This window comes from Pecten maximus, chromosome 15 (genome assembly GCF_902652985.1).
Source record: "Pecten maximus chromosome 15, xPecMax1.1, whole genome shotgun sequence".
NCBI lineage: Eukaryota > Metazoa > Mollusca > Bivalvia > Pectinida > Pectinidae > Pecten > Pecten maximus.
Window position 1 is genome coordinate 13,967,463 of NC_047029.1, and position 21,435 is coordinate 13,988,897.

At 36.7% G+C, this 21,435-nt stretch overlaps 3 protein-coding genes across 9 annotated transcripts in view; 1 reads left to right on the plus strand and 2 right to left on the minus strand.

Moving 5' to 3' along the window:
* Window positions 1–2: 2 nt before the first annotated feature.
* On the minus strand, window positions 3–1,348 carry LOC117343273 (involucrin-like). The gene is made up of 2 exons (XM_033905617.1): window positions 1,045–1,348; window positions 3–937 (listed from the first exon to the last, which is right to left on the minus strand). Exons 1-2 carry the CDS (start codon window positions 1,346–1,348, stop codon window positions 3–5), a joined length of 1,239 nt encoding a protein of 412 aa, XP_033761508.1.
* LOC117343163 lies at window positions 1,264–10,187 on the minus strand. Of its 4 annotated transcripts, none has more exons than XM_033905489.1 (7): window positions 9,290–10,187; window positions 6,942–7,839; window positions 6,285–6,427; window positions 5,312–5,520; window positions 4,667–4,717; window positions 3,862–3,984; window positions 1,264–2,680 (listed from the first exon to the last, which is right to left on the minus strand). In XM_033905489.1, exons 1-7 carry the CDS (start codon window positions 9,290–9,292, stop codon window positions 1,354–1,356), a joined length of 2,754 nt encoding a protein of 917 aa, XP_033761380.1. In that variant the 5' UTR covers window positions 9,293–10,187; the 3' UTR covers window positions 1,264–1,353. The 4 variants fall into 4 exon arrangements, with proteins under 4 accessions (XP_033761380.1, XP_033761382.1, XP_033761383.1 ...); XM_033905491.1 differs by having other exon boundaries at window positions 6,942–8,769; XM_033905492.1 differs by having other exon boundaries at window positions 9,187–10,187.
* Window positions 10,188–14,367: 4,180 nt separating this feature from the next.
* Window positions 14,368–21,435, plus strand: part of LOC117343470 (SWI/SNF-related matrix-associated actin-dependent regulator of chromatin subfamily D member 1-like) — a 36,611-nt gene continuing 29,543 nt past the window's right edge. For 3 of the 4 annotated variants that reach the window (XM_033905830.1, XM_033905832.1, XM_033905831.1), the window contains exons 1-3: window positions 14,368–14,573; window positions 15,831–15,933; window positions 17,096–17,125. In XM_033905830.1, coding sequence (XP_033761721.1) covers window positions 14,505–14,573; window positions 15,831–15,933; window positions 17,096–17,125 — 202 coding nt within the window. In that variant the 5' untranslated portion in view covers window positions 14,368–14,504. The remainder of the gene's footprint in view (window positions 14,574–15,830; window positions 15,934–17,095; window positions 17,126–21,435) is intronic. The other variant, XM_033905833.1, reaches the window with a different exon arrangement.

The window sequence follows — 21,435 nt, forward strand, 5'->3', positions numbered from 1 at the left end:
GTTCATCTGTGTTCATGTTGTTGGTCGTCTGTATGTTCATGTCGTTGTTCGTCTGTATGTTCATGTTGTTCATCTGTAAGTTCATGTTGTTCGTCTGAATGTTCATGTCGTTGTTCGTCTATATGTTCATGTCGTTGGTCTGTATGTTCATGTTGTTGTTCGTCTGTTAGTTCATGTTGTTGTTCGTCTGTATGTTCATGTTGTTGTTCGTCTGTATGCTCGTATCGTTGTTCGTCTGTATGTTCATGTTGTTGTTCGTCTGTTAGTTCATGTTGTCGTTCGTCTGTATGTTCATGTTGTTGTTCGTCTGTATGTTCTTGTCGTTGTTTGTCTGTATGTTCATGACGTTGTTCGTCTGTATGTTCATGTTGTTCGTCTGTATGTTCATGTTGTTGTTCGTCTGTATGTTCATGACGTTGTTCGTCTGTATGTTCATGTTGTTGTTCGTCTGTTAGTTCATGTTGTTGTTCGTCTGTATGTTCATCAGTATGTTCTTGTCGTTGTTTGTCTGTATGTTCATGACGTTCGTCTATATGTTCATGTCGTTGTTCGTCTGTAAGTTCATATCGTTGTTCGTCTGTATGTTCATGACGTTGTTCGTCTGTAAGTTCATGACGTTGTTCGTCTGTATGTTCATGACGTTGTTCGTCTGTAAGTTCATGACGTTGTTGGTCTGTATGTTCATGTCGTTGTTGGTCTGTATGTTCATGACGTTGTTCGTCTGTATGTTCATGACGTTGTTCGTCTGTATGTTCATGACGTTGTTCGTCTGTATGTTCATGACGTTGTTCGTCTGTAAGTTCATGACGTTGTTCGTCTGTATGTTTATGACATTGTTCGTCTATATGTTCATGCTGTTGTTCATCTGTAAGTTCCTGATGTTGTTGGTCTGTATGTTCATGTCGTTGTTGGTCTATATGTTCATGTCGTTGTTCGTCTGTAAGTTCATATCGTTGTTCGTCTGTATGTTCATGTCGTTGTTCATCTGTATGTTCATGTTGTTCGTCTGTATGTTTATGACATTGTTCGTCTATATATTCATGCTGTTGTTCATCTGTAAGTTCCTGATGTTGTTGGTCTGTATGTTCATGTCGTTGTTGGTCTGTATGTTCATGTCGTTGTTGGTCTGTATGTTCATGTTGTTGTTCATCTGTAAGTTCATGTTGTTGTTCGTCTGTATGTTCATGTCGTTGTTCGTCTGTATGTTCATGTCGTTGTTGGTCTGTATGTTCATGTTGTTGTTCGTCTGTATGTTCATGTCGTTGTTGGTCTGTATGTTCATGTTGTTCGTCTGTATGTTCATGTTGTTCGTCTGTATGTTCATGTCGTTGTTCGTCTGTAAGTTCATGTTGTTCATCTGTGTTCATGTTGTTGGTCGTCTGTATGTTCATGTCGTTGTTCGTCTGTATGTTCATGTTGTTCATCTGTAAGTTCATGTTGTTCGTCTGAATGTTCATGTCGTTGTTCGTCTGTATGTTCATGTTGTTCATCTGTAAGTTCATGTTGTTCGTCTGAATGTTCATGTCGTTGTTCGTCTATATGTTCATGTCGTTGGTCTGTATGTTCATGTTGTTGTTCGTCTGTTAGTTCATGTCGTTGGTCTGTATGTTCATGTTGTTGTTCGTCTATATGTTCATGTTGTTGTTCGTCTGTATGTTCATGTTGTTGTTCGTCTGTATGTTCATGTTGTTGTTCGTCTGTTAGTTCATGTTGTTGTTCGTCTGTATGTTCATGTTGTTGTTCGTCTGTATGTTCATGTTGTTGTTCGTCTGTATGTTCATGTTGTTGTTCGTCTGTTAGTTCATGTTGTTGTTCGTCTGTATGTTCATGTTGTTGTTCGTCTGTATGTTCATGTTGTTCGTCTGTATGTTCTTGTCGTTGTTTGTCTGTATGTTCATGACGTTGTTCGTCTGTATGTTCATGTTGTTCGTCTGTATGTTCATGTTGTTGTTCGTCTGTATGTTCATGTCGTTGTTGGTCTGTATGTTCATGACGTTGTTCGTCTGTATGTTCATGACGTTGTTCGTCTGTATGTTCATGTTGTTGTTCGTCTGTTAGTTCATGTTGTTGTTCGTCTGTATGTTCATGTTGTTCGTCAGTATGTTCTTGTCGTTGTTTGTCTGTATGTTCATGACGTTCGTCTATATGTTCATGTCGTTGTTCGTCTGTAAGTTCATATCGTTGTTCGTCTGTATGTTCATGACATTGTTCGTCTGTAAGTTCATAACGTTGTTCGTCTGTATGTTCATGACGTTGTTCGTCTGTAAGTTCATGACGTTGTTGGTCTGTATGTTCATGTCGTTGTTGGTCTGTATGTTTATGACGTTGTTCGTCTGTTCGTTCATGACGTACGTCTGTATGTTCTTGACGTACGTCTGTAAGTTCATGACGTTGTTCGTCTGTATGTTCATGTCGCATTTCTTGTTGTTGTGCTCGCTCTCCTTCAATGTCATCATCTTGAAACACTCTTACGTAATGTGCCATACTTAATGTATAACATTCTGGCGGTGATATAAATCGGACAAGACGGCCGTCTGTAGTGTTATTGTAGAACCACCAGCGACCTTGTGGTATACCTTCAGCAGAAAACTCTCCATTTGGCAGAAATACACGAGAAGTGAGATGCTGAAGCTCGGTCGAGTTGGTCGGGACAATGTAGGTAACACTGGCAAGGTAATACCTATATGATAGACAAGAGGCCAATGAGCCTTAACAGTCACCCGAGTTTTAATATATTTTAGCATAGTTGACCCCTGAGACCTTGAATGAAGGTTAAGGTCATTCATTTGAACAATCATTATAGCCCTTTACCCATGAATGCTTAAAATCCAATATCAGGTCTCTGGGCCCCTTGGTTATCAAGAATGGGTTTTTTTTTTAAAGATTTTAGCATATTTGACCCATGTGACCTTGAATGAAGGTCAAGGACATCCGTTTGAACAAACTTGGTAGCTCTCATACCAGCATGCTACAGACCAAAGATTGTGTCTGGGCCTTTTGGTTATTAAGAAGAAGTCGTTTAAAGATTTTAGCATATTTGATCCCTGTGACCTTGAATAGAGATCAAGGTCATCCATTTGGCCCTTCATCCCAGCATGCTACAGACCAACTATTGAGTCTCTGGGCCATTTGGTTATTAAGAAGAAATAGTTGAAAATTTTAGCATATTTGATCCCTGTGACCTTGAATAGAGATCAATATCATCCATTTGAACAAACTTGGTAGCCCTTCATCACAGCATGCTACAGACCTAATATTTGGTATCTTGGCCTTTTGGTTATGAAGAAGAAGTCAGTTTGAAGATTTTAGCATATTTGACCCCTGTGACCTTGAATTAAGGCCAAGGTCCTCCATTTGAACAAACTTGGTAGCCCTTCATCCCAGAATGCTACAGACGCAATACTGAGAAGAATGTAAATTGTTTACGACGCAAGACGGACGACGCCGGACAAAAAGGCGATCGCAATAGGTCAACTGAGACTTCGTCTCGGGTGACCTAATAAATCGTAATATCAATCATTAAACCATGTTTTAATCCATATGAATAGTTGCACGGTTCAGAATATATACACTTTTTAACGTCCTTTAAAAACCTATTACGAGGGCTGCACCTCTCCAAATCCATATTTTGACATTTCTTTGACTGACTTTGTGTTACCTCCGTCGCCTCTTAGTTATCAGAACTTTGACCCTTAGCATCACTGACATGTCCTAGAAGGATGAAACAGCTGTTGGTATAGTTCAATCAATTCTGTGTTGTATATTTCGCCAGACAATGTATTTAATTAGATATCAGTTGGTTGTAATTATACTCTTTTTTACATAGTCAATACGCAATGTGCTGGCAAACATTTAACTTACCATACACCCGCATATTGAATCGTTGCGCTGATACGATCCGTATCCTCCCTAAAGCTATCAGAATCAGGCAACGGTAGTGAAAGGAAGACTGGTGGTCTATCGGTATTCATCAACTGCCTAGATCTAAAAATGGATGATATTCGTATACGTAACATCAACTACCTATACCTAGGTCACAGAAATGGATGATAGACGTAACATCAACTGCCAAGGTCACAGAAATGGATGATAGACGTAACATCAACTGCCAAGGTCACAGAAATGGATGATAGACGTAACATCAACTACCTATACCTAGGTCACAGAAATGGATGATAGACGTAACACCAACTACCTATACCTAGGTCACAGAAATGGATGACAGACGTAACATCAACTGCCAAGGTCACAGAAATGGATGATAGACGTAACAAAAGAATTCGATAAAGACACACATAGTAGTTGACGTTTTTATCATGATATATGTGCAAAATGAACGTAGAAGTGTTTCTTCTTACTATATCACTGTATAAATCTGTTTTGATCAGAGAAATCCTCTCGCGAAACTCCATTGATTATTACGATATACACGCTTGCTTTACTACAGTGGTTTTGTCTTCTCCAGGGATCTGATCCTTTAATACCTATCTCCAGGGATCTGATCCTTTAATACCTATCTCCAGGGATCTGATCCTTTAATACCTATCTCTCTCAATTTGCTATTCTATTTAAGTATTTTAGGCTTCTATTATATTTCATAGTAATGACTTTAATGTTGGTGATTTTTTCTAATCTATTGACTTTGTCTGGAAGTAAATAAACTCACCCTGTTGGCCGTCCGTATGCCGCCACTGGTTCCGCTATATCTTCCCATTGGCTGTGAGCAAAACATTTTGTTTGGTAGACAACATGTTTAGATAGTAAATAAAAGTATCAGCATATCCAGGCGACAATCTTTTTGACCACAGGACACGTCGCTAATCATTAGTTGGTGTGGAGTACTTTGTACATTATCCCGTGTGTAATCTATCACTAGATTGTGTTTATTATAAAGTTACCATTTAACAAATCATTTGTTATACTATTAAGTTTCCATATACCATATCATTTGTGATACATATTAAAAAGTTACCATTTCCCAAATAATGTGAAAAAATATTGTGCAAGATTTTTTTTCGACATTGTTTGTTCTTAGAACGTACGGTAGACCATTTTCCATATAAGTCTGGTAGAAAGATTGACCAACTTAGACAAGTAGATGGAATCTATGTTTTAGAACTCATTAAGAACATCAGCGTAGTCCAGTCATATTATCTTAATAGATACTCGTTATGTATACAAAATATTCAATAGTGGTTGTTTTGCAATGACAAACTCATGATAATAAGTTATTTTGTACAACCGATTGGTACACGAGTGTTAATGACAACTATGGGTTTTACTGCTATAAAGATTTGGTTTGCGTTGGTACCTTCCGTTTTCCCTTGCCCTGTTCAGGATAACCTGATCGAGAGTTTCACATTCTCCGTTCTCAGAGACGAACGTATGACGCAATTGAGTTTCCAGGATCCCCAAAATCCGAAAAGCTTCACTGCTACGCATGTCACGGTTTCTACATAGCCTCATCTTGGCTGCCGTGATTTTGCCGCTCTGCCTTAACAGATATGCCTTATAGAGATCCTGCAAAAATAGAATAGATATAAAGGGTGTTGCTAAATTGTCGTTAACAATTCCATCACAATCCGCATCAAATATGGTTCAGATAAGGATCTCTACCCCATATTGAATACATAATACTATCAATGTTAATTCCAAACCATGTGTGTCCGTGGGACCTGTTCTAGAAAGCAAAGTTGCAATGGATCTGTGCTCGTGTCATTCGACCGAGATTCCCATTGGTTTCGAGTGGCACTCGAGGGACGAATGTCTGTACGTGCGTCAATGATTACTTTATGTACCTTCAACTGCATCAAGAAGTACATAAAGGTCGTTCACTTGCTGCACATATGAATTAATCATTGCATCCATGTCAACCCATCTTTTTTATCTCGGTACTTTCATATTTAGATTCAGGTTATAGATTTCGCCTCGTGTGTTCGTATCGTGCATTTAAAATATATTATAATAATAATCTTTATTTAAGCTCGATTACGTATTGATACATTTGTATATTTTGTGAAATGAATCTTTGATTTTACAACTGTACCTTACCCGAGTTTTCTCTGGCCCTGTCACCATGTCGGGCCTAAACCAGACTTGGTGACAGGGCCAGAGAAACCTCGGGCTAAACTGTACCCTGAACGCTGTCGTACCAAATTGTATGTGTGTTGGGCCTTTCCTACGTCAAATGATGATATACTGAATAACGATAATAGGACAAGACAGACATATCTAACCAAACAATTCGTGTATGCAAATAGAAAAAAATAGTGTCAAGGCTGTACCTGAAATGGCTGAATACCATCATCAGCAAGACGTTTCACCTCGCGGAGTAATCGTGAGTTCTTATCTAGTTGTATACAAAACATACAAAACCAGTTGTCAAGTCCACATGTATTTATCAAGCCGTCACCTCCTGGACATATACCTGAAAAAAAATAGCGTTAACAATGATAAGCTACACTAAAACTTTGCTAAAAAGAGAGAGAGAGAGAGAGAGAGAGAGAGAGAGAGAGAGAGTGTACTGACATAAAGAGGGAAAATTCGAATACGAATACCATGAGGTCTGAGTGAATATTTCAGTAAGATATCAGTATTTTCTCCCATCACAGTATAATGGGGGACCTAGGAACCTCTTTTACAACGCCTTTAACGAGCCCGATGTCAGCATATTGTAACGTTAAATTATCTCCTATATTCTGCAATTTACGATGAGGAAATTACCGTTAATTCATAAAGGTGAGATTTTTGCTTTGTTTATTGGTACTGATTTTGCTGTTATTTTATTATTATCATAATCAATGTTTTCTCTCCAAACTAATTTTCATAAATCTTATTGATTGTTCAAAATGGAAGACATGTACATGAAAATCCCCATCATTGAATTTCATCCTTGAAAAGCAGGAATATGTCTTATTGAACTCTTTTCAGTATGGCCTTACCTTGGATGCTTTCTTCGTGCTCATCCATTCCACCAGTTGCTGCTTCGTTCTCTCGATTAGCATCAGCTGCTGGCCCCATTATACGATACCCGCCATCAATCATTGTTACCCGTATTCTGTGTGGTGTCTCTTCGGAAGAGGATGAACAAATCTGGCTCTCATTGCTTCTGTCTGGAACGTATTGAAACTCTTGATCACGTGTGCAAATGGCGAGAAAATCCTGGTCAGACTGATATTGTGTGTCTTCGCTTGCGTTCACATACCTTTGATTAGGTCGACCTATACTCGGCAGATCTCTCTCCTTTAACGGCAGAGTGTTGTTAGATGTGGCATTAATGTAAAGGACTAGAAAAAGTGTGCATAGTGCAAATACATGAATATTCATGGCGAGGACATAAACGTTAGTAACTAAAGTGTTTTGACGCTGTGTGTCATCTGTTTCATGTTGTGTGTCATCTGTTTCATGTTGTGTGTCCTCTGTTTCATGTTGTGTGTCACCTGTTTCATGTTGTGTGTCACCTGTTTCATGTTGTGTGTCATCCACTTCATGTTGTGTGTCCTCTGTTTCATGTTGTGTGCCATCTGTTACGTGCTGTGTGCCATTTTCAACTCGGAATTCTTCACCTTCTACTAGTAAAACAGTAGATTTCTCTTCTTTTCGTAGTACACTGACTTTTAAGAATCCGTCCATGCTATCGTCTGATGTGTCATCCGACCCGTCGTCGGCATTCGCTTGGACATCCGACCCGTCGTCGGCATTCACTTGGATACATTTCATGTCGTTTGATGTGTCATCCGACCCGCCGTCGGCATTCACTTGATTACATTTCTTGTCGTCTGAAATTGATTCAACCGCTGATGGTCCATTGCGGTTGCCTCCTTCAGCCATGGTATAATTCTAGAAAAGATGAAAGTACACTTTATAGAATCAGTTAGTACTGATCAAGTTCCCGGGTATTTGATGCATATTATTTAGAAATCATTCCTATTCAACCAAAATATAAAACTTCTCATGAGATATTCCTAGAAATCACAGGAACAGCCAGGCGCGTAGCTGGAAAGGTTTCAATGCTTAAGCACGGCGAGCACTGCAGGCGCGATCGCCCTTTCGAAGAAAACAATGAAATATGGACTTCAAATTGTGACATTTGGTCGTATTTGAATAAACCGTGTGATCTATCATTATACAAATAGTTAACGTCAAAATGGACCATTCTTATATGTTTTAATGCTTTGATGAAATATCCATACCTTTCGTTTAGTTTGAAACAGTATTTTATTTAATCCATAGCCATAGCACGCAAAACAAAATACAAAAATGTCATTTCTTAATTTGCAAAAGGATCTGGAACCAAGCTTAAAGCTTTTACAGTCCATCTCCCTCAGAAGTTCAACATAATGTTATCTAGAATATTGGTCAAATTACAACACTGCTTAATTATTTACAATTTATGTAGGTAGTGTATTAAAACATAAGATGTACATTCAAGGAATGAAATGTCAGTTAAAGAACATTGGTGAAACATATATAACGAAAATTAGTAGCGAGTTGTTTGAATATTATACATTGATATCTAATTATCACGTACATAGTGCATTGTCTTGATAGGAAATCTGAAAGTACCCTCAATTCGAACTGCAGTTTCTCCCTCGGTCTGTGTATGACGTGCTACCAACATCAGCAAATCTCCATAATTGGGACCTTGTAGAAACACCAGACTGCCCCCAGTGTGGACAGAGAGGAACCCTACAACACATACTTACCTCTTTTCGCGTGGCCTTACCACAGGGGAGATGCACATGGCGCCACAATCAAGTCAAAATGGAGCTGGCAGACATTATGGAATAAGAACGAAAGAGCAAGGTCAACCAACCAAGGTCCAAACATACACAATTCAGTTTCGTGAAGGAAGGTGCAACATCAACACAAAGCTCAGAGAAATATTCCGGAATCCTCATTCAGGCAATAGACAGAGACTAACTTTTCCGGACATCGTACGAATCAACCTCAGACCGGATATGGTTCTTTGGTCACCAACAACAAAGAAGATCATTGTCATAGAGCTAACAGTGCCATGGGAGGAAAGGTACAGTGAAGCCCGCGAAAGGAAGCGAGCAAAGTAAGAAGCATTGCTGGTGGGGTGCAGGGAGAGAGGGTGGCAGACGTGGAGCTACCCAGTGGAGGTTGGATGTGGAGGCTTCCCCGTACAGTCTGTGTGGAGAATGTTATCTGCATTGGTAGTACCTGGCAGGACTAAAAGATCAGCAGTGTAGAGGATGGCCAAGGCAGCAGAAAGATCTTCATGCTGGGTGTGGATGAAGAAGGACACTAGTAGCTGGACACTCACCATGCACCGACGCGCCCCCACCTTGAGAATGTACCGAGCTAGGGGTCGAAACACACGATGAGGAATGGCCTCGGCTGAGGACGTCGGCGGTTCAGCAGCATTGACATCATAGCTGTATATAGGTAAAAAATTTAGATTGGTTACTGGGGTTAACTATGCTATCTATTAAGATTGCTTTTAGCCAAACCTTTTAGAATACAGAATAAAATTCTGCACTGCAGCAATAATTATAATTTCTTCGTCAGATATGTCTTGGTGTCCTGCTAACAGTATATCGGTGCTCAAGTCCATATCCAGGGTGAAAATGAACTTTTCTCTTTGACTTTGATATTTTCCACACATGAAGAGGAAATCAAAGTTGTCTCCAATAAATCCACACGTACAAAACGGGCTCTCACATAAGTTTCTATTGAACAAATGTTCTTTTAATTTGCTGCAATGTAAGCGAAGGCTCGTGTGGAGAATTTGTTATTTATGTTTTCCAAAGTTTCTGCATGAAGGAGGGCGTGTATCTTTCATTTAATGGAATGCAGTACGTAGTTAGTAATCATAGGTATGGTTTGCTAACTTTCTGTGAATATCAGAATTTTGAAGATTTTTCAACAGTACAGAATACATTTACAACTCAATTTATCCATACATCATACATACAATCCTTCCATTCTTCATAATTAGTTAAAATTCAACAGTATATTGAAGATGATTTTTTTTTAAATTGTATGTACTGTAATTATGAAAGAAAGAACGAGGGATAGAAGAAATTAAAGAAAAGAAAAAAGAAAGTCAGTGTGGAGAAAGAATTGTTGAATAAGAGGGAGAAGGGTACATGAGGATTTGACAATGGGCTTGATGTATTAAATATGAAATAAGTGAATCTGATCATCATATTGCCAGCGACTTTGATAAGATAAGTCAACTATAGAAATACCAAAGGGCAATAACTCTTACTGAATATCAGAATATGGTATAAGGTATACATATAAGGTATTTTACCCGAGTTACAATTGAGAAAAGTCCTTGGACGGCAACAGCAGAGACTTCTATACAAAACGAGATCCACAACTATCCAGCAAAATTAGTAATTCAGGTAATTCCAATTACTTGGTTATGATTTTCAAAATTGACATTGTGATGATTTCAGTAATATGATATTTTTATATCTGGCACACCACAGGTAAACTACCGGCTAATTAGGTCAGTAAAAGAGGCCGTAACAGCATTAATATAAAGTCTCTAATTAAAGTCAATATCCAAAATTGGTCCTTTTTTGTTATCGGTAACGAACATGTACATTATACAATTATTGCCCTTGTTCCGGGTTGACATGAATATTTGACCACCCGAGAGGTGTCATGTCACCCGAGGGCGTAGCCCGAGGGTGACATGACACCTCAAGGGTGGGCAAATATTCATGTCAACCCGGAACAAGGGCAGTAATTGTTTTATTATACCGAAAAAACATAAGTGAATGAATTTTGGTATCAATAAGTTTAATATGTATTTCATCAAACCATATTTTAGACTGTTCAACGAAGATCGTTTAAGAGGTGCCCCATCGTCTTTCTGAACCCCGGCATAAAATTCTCCCAGTCGAAGGTTCAATGTATGGACGTCGAAGTTTTCAAAATCCTTTGGTCTACCTGTTGTAGATAGGAAATGTCTAAAGGAATCCACGGCCCCATTGATGACCCTTTTGGTGTTTTTAGAATCCTTTTCTTGCAATAATTTCGCCATTTCCTCCTCTGTTGGTAGAAGATAGCGTCCGCCGGCAGCCATTGTTGTTGTCAAGCAGAATACTCGGAACTCCTCTGATTCGACTACTTTTGAAGAAGTTACGGAAGAGAGTTCCGAGTTGGGGCTCACGAGAGGGTGACATTATGATATTCAGAGGGTGACATGATGTTTCGAAAGCGACAGCAAGTAAATAATGAATTATTTGGAAATTTGTGGTTGACATAACGAATGTTTTTAATCACGTGACATGGTTTTCACTAATCTTACTTTTTAAGAATTAAGAACAAACGTCGAATGTCAAAATTTCTCGACTGGCATTCTGTTTGTATTTTGATTTTATTGTAATATGTAAATATTTTTTTTATCAAACTTAAACAATGTCTGGGTTGTCACACGATAACAAACTTTAAAAAATGCCTGGGTTGGCATATGAACAAAGCTCCCTAGTATTTAAGCTTCTGAACTCTGACCCCTATATATCTGAGTATAATTATAATCGTTATAATGCCAATTTTTAACTCTAGAACACATGTCGTACTATATAATGACCACTAGTTGAAAGCATCATTTATATTAAATTCAATTCAACTTTACTGGAACTTTTATAACTACAACTGTACTTTGATGTCTAAATATATAAATATATTATCTACACATGTCGTCATGAAAACATCGTCCCTTGTCGCGATGATCATCCCTAAACGTCATGTCACGGTAACGCGACTTAAACACGGGGTTCTTTTTAACAGCCCTTCCCACATGATTGGTTTGTCCAATGGACCATGGTAATGTGCATATGATTATTGAACACATTGACATTATGTTCAAGTGTTCCAAGCGTGCAAAATAAGGTAAAGTCAACACAAATTATCATTCTAAATGCTGTACAAGGCTCGTCGTTTAAAACAGGTCAACTTAACTACCCGGACATCGTTAAATGACGGACTTAAATTGTCCAAACACTTAACTGTATCTCATAATACGGTACTCATCCACCCCTCATTGCATTTATCTGACGATCAAATATATCTTGGCATATTTTGAATTAATATTCCAGATATATATATTTCAGTGCCTGTAGTGCTGATGACCCATATATTGACAGTTGGGTATAAATTAGCATGTATATAATTAGATGTTTTTATGGTCTGTTACTTTATCATAAGATGTGGAAATGTATACTGTAAAAGTGATATGTGACCTTTATATGTAATCACGCATATACCCTAGGGTGGCAGGACCTGTTTTATAACCATAAATATGGTGGCTCGTTAGGGCCAAGTATCAAATCTCGCATTCTCGCAATCTCGACCTTAGGTCGAAAACGCGGGAATGCGAAAACGCGAGAATGCGAAAGAGCGAAAACGCGAGAATGCGAAAACACGACGGCGAGAATGCGAAATCGCTACGGCGAGAGTGCGAGATTAATGTCGCGTTTTCGCCGTCGCGTTTTCGCATTCTCGCATTTTCGATCTAAGGTCGATCGAGAGTGCAAGAATGCGAGATTTGATACTTGGCCCTAACGAGCCACCATACTAAACGCCTCTTTTTCTCTTTGTTATCGCATACACAAAGAAAGAATACAAAATTTCCAGATCCTAATTTTTAAACGGGCATTATTTACGGCATCCATAAATTTAACATGCATTCTACTTTCACTTTAGTTTTGTCATTCTTTATTTTTACTATTACAATCTTCTACTTAGAATCTAGTCTAAAAATATTATTTCTGGGTTTCTTCTAAATGAAATGGTCTCAAACAATCTGCATATATTTTATAGACTGGAGCAGTGATATATCAATGCAGTTTTTGTTTACTCGACCGTGTCTATTAAAAAAAACAAAGGATAAATATACAAGCTATTACAGCTTATAGACGTCCTTTCCTAAAACTATTTCATGTAGGCGTAGTTCTGACTGACTTGTAAATTGAATGCCGACGTGGATTGTTGCCGTTTATTTATAGCACAAGGAAATTCCATATCCGAGATCTGAATAATCATGAACCACAAAGTTGGACTGTGTGATACGTACTGTAAAAATTAAGATGAAGAATATATATATGGGCCGCGGATTATAGGAATTTTCCTTGAAGTCTCTTTGCGCTCCCAATTAAATGTAAAATTTGAGTATTAAGCTTAGTCATTATATCCTATACAAAAGGATTTAATTACTATATTATATTATTTATATATATATACTATATTTAATTACTATATTATATTATTTATATATATATACTATATCTAATTACTATATTATATTATTTATATATATATACTATATTTAATTACTATATGTGAGTGTATTTCATGAAGAGCAGAGTAACTTGTATACCCTGACCTAAGCCACGTACAGCGATAGTCTGTGCTAAAAATACAGGTAAAATATCACGTGACCCCAGTAATTCCCACTGTACCAAAATAGATCGCCATGGTCCATTGGCGCCGTTCTAAACGGATTATGTAGCCAATTAATACCATATGAAATAAAGTAAAATTGACATGTTAAATAGGAATTTTACACTACCCATCCATGTATATCTGTTGTCGACGTTGCAGTTCAATTACATTTTACTTTGAATGATACGGGGTAAATCGGTTATGATTTCACTTTTTTTTTCTTCATGTGAGAATTTTCTATCTAAACATTTTTATCTTTATACTAAATACTACTAAATACCCTATCGAAAAATGCGAATAGCCTGATGATGCAACTTTATACGGTCATTTAATGAAATATCCATTGCAATGAACACACACATTTTTCGCAAATAAAAATATTTATATGTTATAGATTTCAGGTTTGTATTCAAAAACTCAGTTTTTAACATTTATTTTTTTTATTTTGAAAACGGTCACCGTTAGGTCGAAACAGGCCAATATGCGCCATAATCATAAAACAAAATAGTACTCAGCTTATTGCTATTTTTACATATTTTTATAGAAGATTAACTGAGTAAAATTAACTCGCCAGATTGTTCCAGTCCCATATATTTGGAATTAGTTCTTTAATTTATTCCAATGCTGTGAAAAGTCTTACGATCATTTAGCATTTCAAAGCCGCTTGCAGTTATAACATCTTTTTCATAATTGCTACTAAATAATGTTTGCTAAGTCAAGATTTTTAACGACTAATAGTGATATAATTAACATACCTTTGTGACGGAATGAGAGCATTCACTATTGCAGTCTACTGTATGTCTGAATTAGTTTCACTTTTCATTTACTGATATGGAAAATATATTACTGCGACGTTCGTTGTGGGAAAAACATATGCTTAAAATAAAATTAATAAATTCCTGTTTATTTTAGTCAATCATACCTAAGAATAGACCTCACAAAGAGGACATAAAAACTCGCCCCATTTTATGCAACATATCGCATAGTATGATAAACTCGTCCCATCGTCGATCAAGCAGAAGCGGAAAGTGTAGTTGCGCACGCATAGCTTGTGTGTAAACTGAAGAACAAAAAGGAAAATGCAGTCTCAGAGATTCCCGGGCCAGGGCCCTCCGATGAGACCGTATCAACAGCAAGGATACCCACCTGTATGTATCGTAAATCTAGGTTTCAGGCCATCCTACATTATAGCTTATATTTTCGTTCAGTCCCTCATGTTTTACACCGACAGGGGCAGGCCGACCCTGTTGGTTCGTGATGGGGGTACCAAGTAAACAGCTCGGTAGAAGTCCTGATTTCACTATTATAGTATTACACTTTAATAGCTATATATAGTTATAAAAACAGTAGCAAATCGAAGCATTTCCGCCAGAAAAGATATATGTGACAAAAAGTGTTGACGATACAAGATTTTCATGATATAGGCCTATAAGCAGGAAAGTGAATATAAATTATAATTTGCCTCCACAGGGGATCGAACCATTAATCCAACAGAGTCTGTTTTCTCCTGGAAATTTTTGGTATACTTAATATCCTCACTGTATGCTTAGACAATGAGAACTATAATGTGGATGTTTGTAATAGTGTAGCGGAACTGGACTGGGTCCATCATCGGCATCCAGGTAGCTCAGTTGGTAGAGCATCCAGCTAGTGTTCGGAGGTCCCAGGTTCGAACCACGGTCTGGCAGTGCATATTTCCACTCCTACTACATTTGGTGCCATGACCAAACCTTGTTTCAAGTGAGGTGAATACTTGACAAGGTGATACCCGAACCTGGGTTGTGAGTTGTGAAGTCTTCGGGGACAAAGACGTAAAAAAAGGGAGGGAAGAGTGTAGCGGAACTGGACTGGGTCGATCATCGACGACCAGGTAGCTCAGTTGGTAGAGCATCCGGCTAGTGTTCGGAGGTCCCGAGTTCGATACCCGGTTTGGTCGTGCATTTTTTCACTCCTACTTCAATAGAACATCTCATAAATTTTGGAAAGTTAGACTGATACAAACAGAATGCCATGGGATCTCCTCATTCACATAAATGTTTTGATACACATTGCACAATGATAACTTAAACTATCTTTTTCATGGTGCCTTGTTAATCATAATATCCAGTAATTTAAGGTCAGGTTGAAAAGAGTCAACACAGTTAGATTTTTTAATTTAATATATGAAATTTTATTAATATAATACAATACAAGTTTTAATAAAATTGCAGCAACTATTACTGTTAAATTGTACACATATTTCGCAGACAAAAATTAGAACATATATATATATATTCAAGTACTTTTTTCATGTACTCCAAATTTATCTTTCATACACTGTAATAGAATGTTTAAATGCTACCTTTAAGCTCTCAAATTGTATAGATATTGATATATATATTACTAGTACTACTGGGTATTTTCAGGGTCCTAGACCAGGTGGATATCCAGGCCAGCAGATGGGACCTGGAGGGCCACAAAGAATGGGGGTTCCCCCACATGCGGGCATGCCACCACATCCATATGCAGGTAGCTATAGGTTTATATAATTTGAGAAACAAGCCGATTTCTACAGCACTCCAAATGTATACATATTTTTTAAATCACATTCAATCTGAAGACAATGTCTAAAATGTGTCTTAGATATATGCAAATGATATTTAGTAAACATCATTGTTTTATTGTTTGTTAAATTCAGGAGCAAAACAATTGATCAAAACTTCAGGTTGCTGCTTTTATTTGAGATAGAAATAACAAAGATGACTAAATACTAACCAGACAGATCAATTAATATTTAACTCGTGGAAATCACAACTACATAATAACTTCACTTCAAATTCAACTGTTGCGGTTATTGACAGGTATAATCATTTTTCTATGTTTATTATGAATCATCTTTATTTCAACCACGTGTAGTGCAAACGCATTGACATTTGTCTATTCCTTATATCTTTATTCCCATACGTTTTCTTACATAAACACCACACCTGTTGACCACCAAATTCCTTGTTTGAAAGATCATCTTAAAAAAATATTTAAAATTACATTTTAACATCAACATAAACACCAGACCTTTGCAATCTGATACAATGTTGATTGAACAAATAAACTTGTCTGCCATTTTGTATAACGCGTATGGGAAAGTCAGACACTTTAGTGCTACTACAACCAGTCAACCAAGCGCCTGCAGGACCCTGATGACTAATGAAGAAAACAATATCGGAGATGAATTTGGAAAACAGGAAACCACTACGGAAAATTCACTAATCAATTTTTGGATTTTATAATCAATGAAATGTTTCAAATCGATAAATTTTTTAATACTATCGATGATCGGCCCATCACTAATGTAACCTTTCCATGTTATATGTCTATATGTGATTGTTTGTAATTTACTGATGTCTTGATAACATCTTCTTATGAAAAAAAATTGTCATTATAAGTCTTTTTTTTTGTTGCTTTTTTTTGAGTGTTTTATAGATATTTTATAAGTATTCTTGTGTTATATAATTGTTATTTTTCCAATACATTTTACGGTAGATTTTTTTTCCAGGAAAATATAATTATTGCGTTTTTGGTTGTTGATTATTTTTTAGAAAAAAACTGTTAAGATATAAAGTCTCAGGTTTGTTTGCATATGTAATATATGTATGTGATGTTGACCTGTGCTTTCATCCCTCGTCTGAAACAGGACAAGCAGTGCCCCCTACCAGCAAAGCCAGTAAGTATATGCTTGCCTGATCGTGAGCAGCCTGTGCAGCTGATTTAGTCGAAAATTTGATTGAACATTCAGTAGAGCATATAGCCTTAATTGTTACAGCTTGTAATGGAAGATGCCATGCATTATATTTGGCTATTTGCAGTTGTTTGTAAACAAATTCATAAGAAAAAAAAGTTTGTTTTTTGTTTCTGATAACCTCACCATTTTATAGTTGTTACCCTTGGACATTATTCTGTCATAATTTAACTTTTTATTTCTGCTATTTACTCTTTAATGTAAAGATATAACTGTAATTCTTTTGTAATTATTGAATGATAATGTGAAGCTCCAGTGCTGATTTGGTAATAGGCCATTTCTATGTCGTCTTAATCGAAATTTTCACAAAAATAGTATGAATAAAAAAGTAAAGCCTTGACTAATTCCTTTGGGAGATTAAAACAAAAATTCCAGAAAAAAAAGTATATTGAAATTGAAGAATCTCTTGATTGAAGGAGCATTGTAAGAGATTGTTTGGGATACAGCTTTCAAACCTCTCTTTGGATGCTTCATTATTGGTGGGGTCATTCATGTCAGTCCGACACATCTATTTTATTCTAAATTAAACTAAGTTTTAAATGATGATTTTTTTTTTATCAAAATAGACCAGATATGATTCCTATCTAACTGAAATGCAAGCACTATTACTGAAATTGTAATCATGATCATTGATTGTGAAAAGATCATTTGGATTATTCAAAATTATTTTTTTTAAATCCATTCCACATTTCTATACAATGCATTTATTTCCGCTCACTGTAAATTTTAGGGAGCAAGGATGTACAATTTCATATTATTTCAAGTACTTGCCTGCAGACTAATTAAGTAATACTCTACTTATTATGATACGTGTATACAATTTATTTTCTCAGCAAATAGTAAAACAAAAAATATGTACCAATATAAAATATCTGCCAGACCTTGCGTATCAGACTTGTGGAATTGTACACCCCATAGTTCATTGCATGCTGATGTCGTTTGATATTAGCATTAGCGCCTAATCAAAGGCTGTTAGCTTACAAGCTAAATGCATGGCTAACATATAGTGATACTCTATAATTATATTGTTAATACTCAGCAAGTTACCAAATTTTGTATTGTAATGAATCAACATGCCGGCAACATTTTAGATTTTTACAGGTACAGAATTTGTACTTAGTCATTATTAAAATTTAGCTTAATAAGTGTGAAAATATTATTTCTGTTTATAGACGATGGTAAATTAAGATAGTGACATGTGAAAAAAATGTTGATTTACCATGGCCAGAAACATGTCCAGTAAATTGTTGATCTACCATGGCCAGAGACATGTCCAGTAAATTGTTGATCTACCATGGCCAGAGACATGTCCAGTAAATTGTTGATTTACCAGAGACATGTCCAGTAAATTGTTGATTTACCAGAGATGTGTCCAGTAAATTGTTGATTTACCAGAGACATGTCCAGTAAATTGTTGATTTACCAGAGACATGTCCAGTACATTGTGGATTTACCAGAGATATGTCCAGTAAATTGTTGATTTACCAGAGACATGTCCAGTAAATTGTTGATCTACCATGGCCAGAGACATGTCCAGTAAATTGTTGATTTACCAGAGACATGTCCAGTAAATTGTTGATTTACCAGAGATATGTCCAGTAAATTGTTGATTTACCAGAGACATGTCCAGTAAATTGTTGATTTACCAGACATGTCCAGTAAATTGTGGATTTACCAGAGACATGTCCAGTAAATTGTTGATTTACCAGAGACATGTCCAGTAAATTGTTGATTTACCAGACATGTCCAGTAAATTGTTGATTTACCAGAGACATGTCCAGTAAATTGTTGATTTACCAGAGACATGTCCAGTAAATTGTGGATTTACCAGAGACATGTCCAGTAAATTGTTGATTTACCAGAGACATGTCCAGTAAATTGTTGATTTACCAGAGACATGTCCAGTAAATTGTTGATTTACCAGAGACATGTCCAGTAAATTGTTGATTTACCAGAGACATGTCCAGTAAATTGTGGATTTACCAGAGACATGTCCAGTAAATTGTTGATTTACCAGACATGTCCAGTAAATTGTGGATTTACCAGAGACATGTCCAGTAAATTGTTGATTTACCAGAGACATGTCCAGTAAATTGTTGATTTACCAGAGACATGTCCAGTAAATTGTGGATTTACCAGAGACATGTCCAGTAAATTGTTGATTTACCAGAGACATGTCCAGTAAATTGTTGATTTACCAGAGATGTGTGTCCAGTAAATTGTTGATTTACCAGAGACATGTCCAGTAAATTGTTGATTTACCAGAGATGTGTGTCCAGTAAATTGTTGATTTACCAGAGACATGTCCAGTAAATTGTTTATTTACCAGAGATATGTCCAGTAAATTGTGGATTTACCAGAGATATGTCCAGTAAATTGTTGATTTACCAGAGACATGTCCAGTAAATTGTTGATTTACCAGAGATGTGTGTCCAGTAAATTGTTGATTTACCAGAGACATGTCCAGTAAATTGTTGATTTACCAGAGATGTGTGTCCAGTAAATTGTTGATTTACCAGAGACATGTCCAGTAAATTGTTGATTTACCAGAGATGTGTGTCCAGTAAATTGTTGATTTACCAGAGACATGTCCAGTAAATTGTTGATTTACCAGAGACATGTCCAGTACATTGTTGATTTACCAGAGATATGTCCAGTAAATTGTTGATTTACCAGAGATGTGTGTCCAGTAAATTGTTGATTTACCAGAGACATGTCCAGTAAATTGTGGATTTACCAGAGACATGTCCAGTAAATTGTTGATTTACCATGGCCAGAGACATGTCCAGTAAATTGTTGATTTACCAGAGACATGTCCAGTAAATTGTTGATTTACCAGAGATATGTCCAGTAAATTGTTGATTTACCAGAGACATGTCCAGTAAATTGTGGATTTACCAGACATGTCCAGTAAATTGTTGATTTACCAGAGACATGTCCAGTAAATTGTGGATTTACCAGAGACATGTCCAGTAAATTGTTGATTTACCAGAGATGTGTGTCCAGTAAATTGTTGATTTACCAGAGACATGTCCAGTAAATTGTTGATTTACCAGAGACATGTCCAGTAAATTGTTGATTTACCAGAGACATGTCCAGTAAATTGTGGATTTACCAGAGACATGTCCAGTAAATTGTTGATTTACCAGAGATATGTCCAGTAAATTGTTGATTTACCAGAGACATGTCCAGTAAATTGTTGATTTACCAGAGATGTGTGTCCAGTAAATTGTGGATTTACCAGACATGTCCAGTAAATTGTTGATTTACCAGAGACATGTCCAGTAAATTGTTGATTTACCAGAGACATGTCCAGTAAATTGTTGATTTACCAGAGACATGTCCAGTAAATTGTTGATTTACCAGAGACATGTCCAGTAAATTGTTGATTTACCAGAGATATGTCCAGTAAATTGTTGATTTACCAGAGACATGTCCAGTAAATTGTTGATTTACCAGAGATGTGTGTCCAGTAAATTGTGGATTTACCAGACATGTCCAGTAAATTGTTGATTTACCAGAGACATGTCCAGTAAATTGTTGATTTACCAGAGACATGTCCAGTAAATTGTTGATTTACCAGAGACATGTCCAGTAAATTGTTGATTTACCAGAGACATGTCCAGTAAATTGTTGATTTACCAGAGACATGTCCAGTAAATTGTTGATTTACCAGAGATATGTCCAGTAAATTGTTGATTTACCAGAGACATGTCCAGTAAATTGTGGATTTACCAGAGACATGTCCAGTAAATTGTTGATTTACCAGAGACATGTCCAGTAAATTGTTGATTTACCAGAGACATGTCCAGTAAATTGTTGATTTACCAGAGATATGTCCAGTAAATTGTTGATTTACCAGAGATATGTCCAGTAAATTGTTGATTTACCAGAGACATGTCCAGTAAATTGTTGATTTACCAGAGACATGTCCAGTAAATTGTGGATTTACCAGAGATGTGTGTCCAGTAAATTGTTGATTTACCAGAGACATGTCCAGTAAATTGTTGATTTACCAGAGATATGTCCAGTAAATTGTTGATTTACCAGAGACATGTCCAGTAAATTGTTGATTTACCAGAGATGTGTGTCCAGTAAATTGTGGATTTACCAGACATGTCCAGTACATTGTGGATTTACCAGAGATATGTCCAGTAAATTGTTGATTTACCAGAGATATGTCCAGTAAATTGTTGATTTACCAGAGATGTGTGTCCAGTAAATTGTGGATTTAC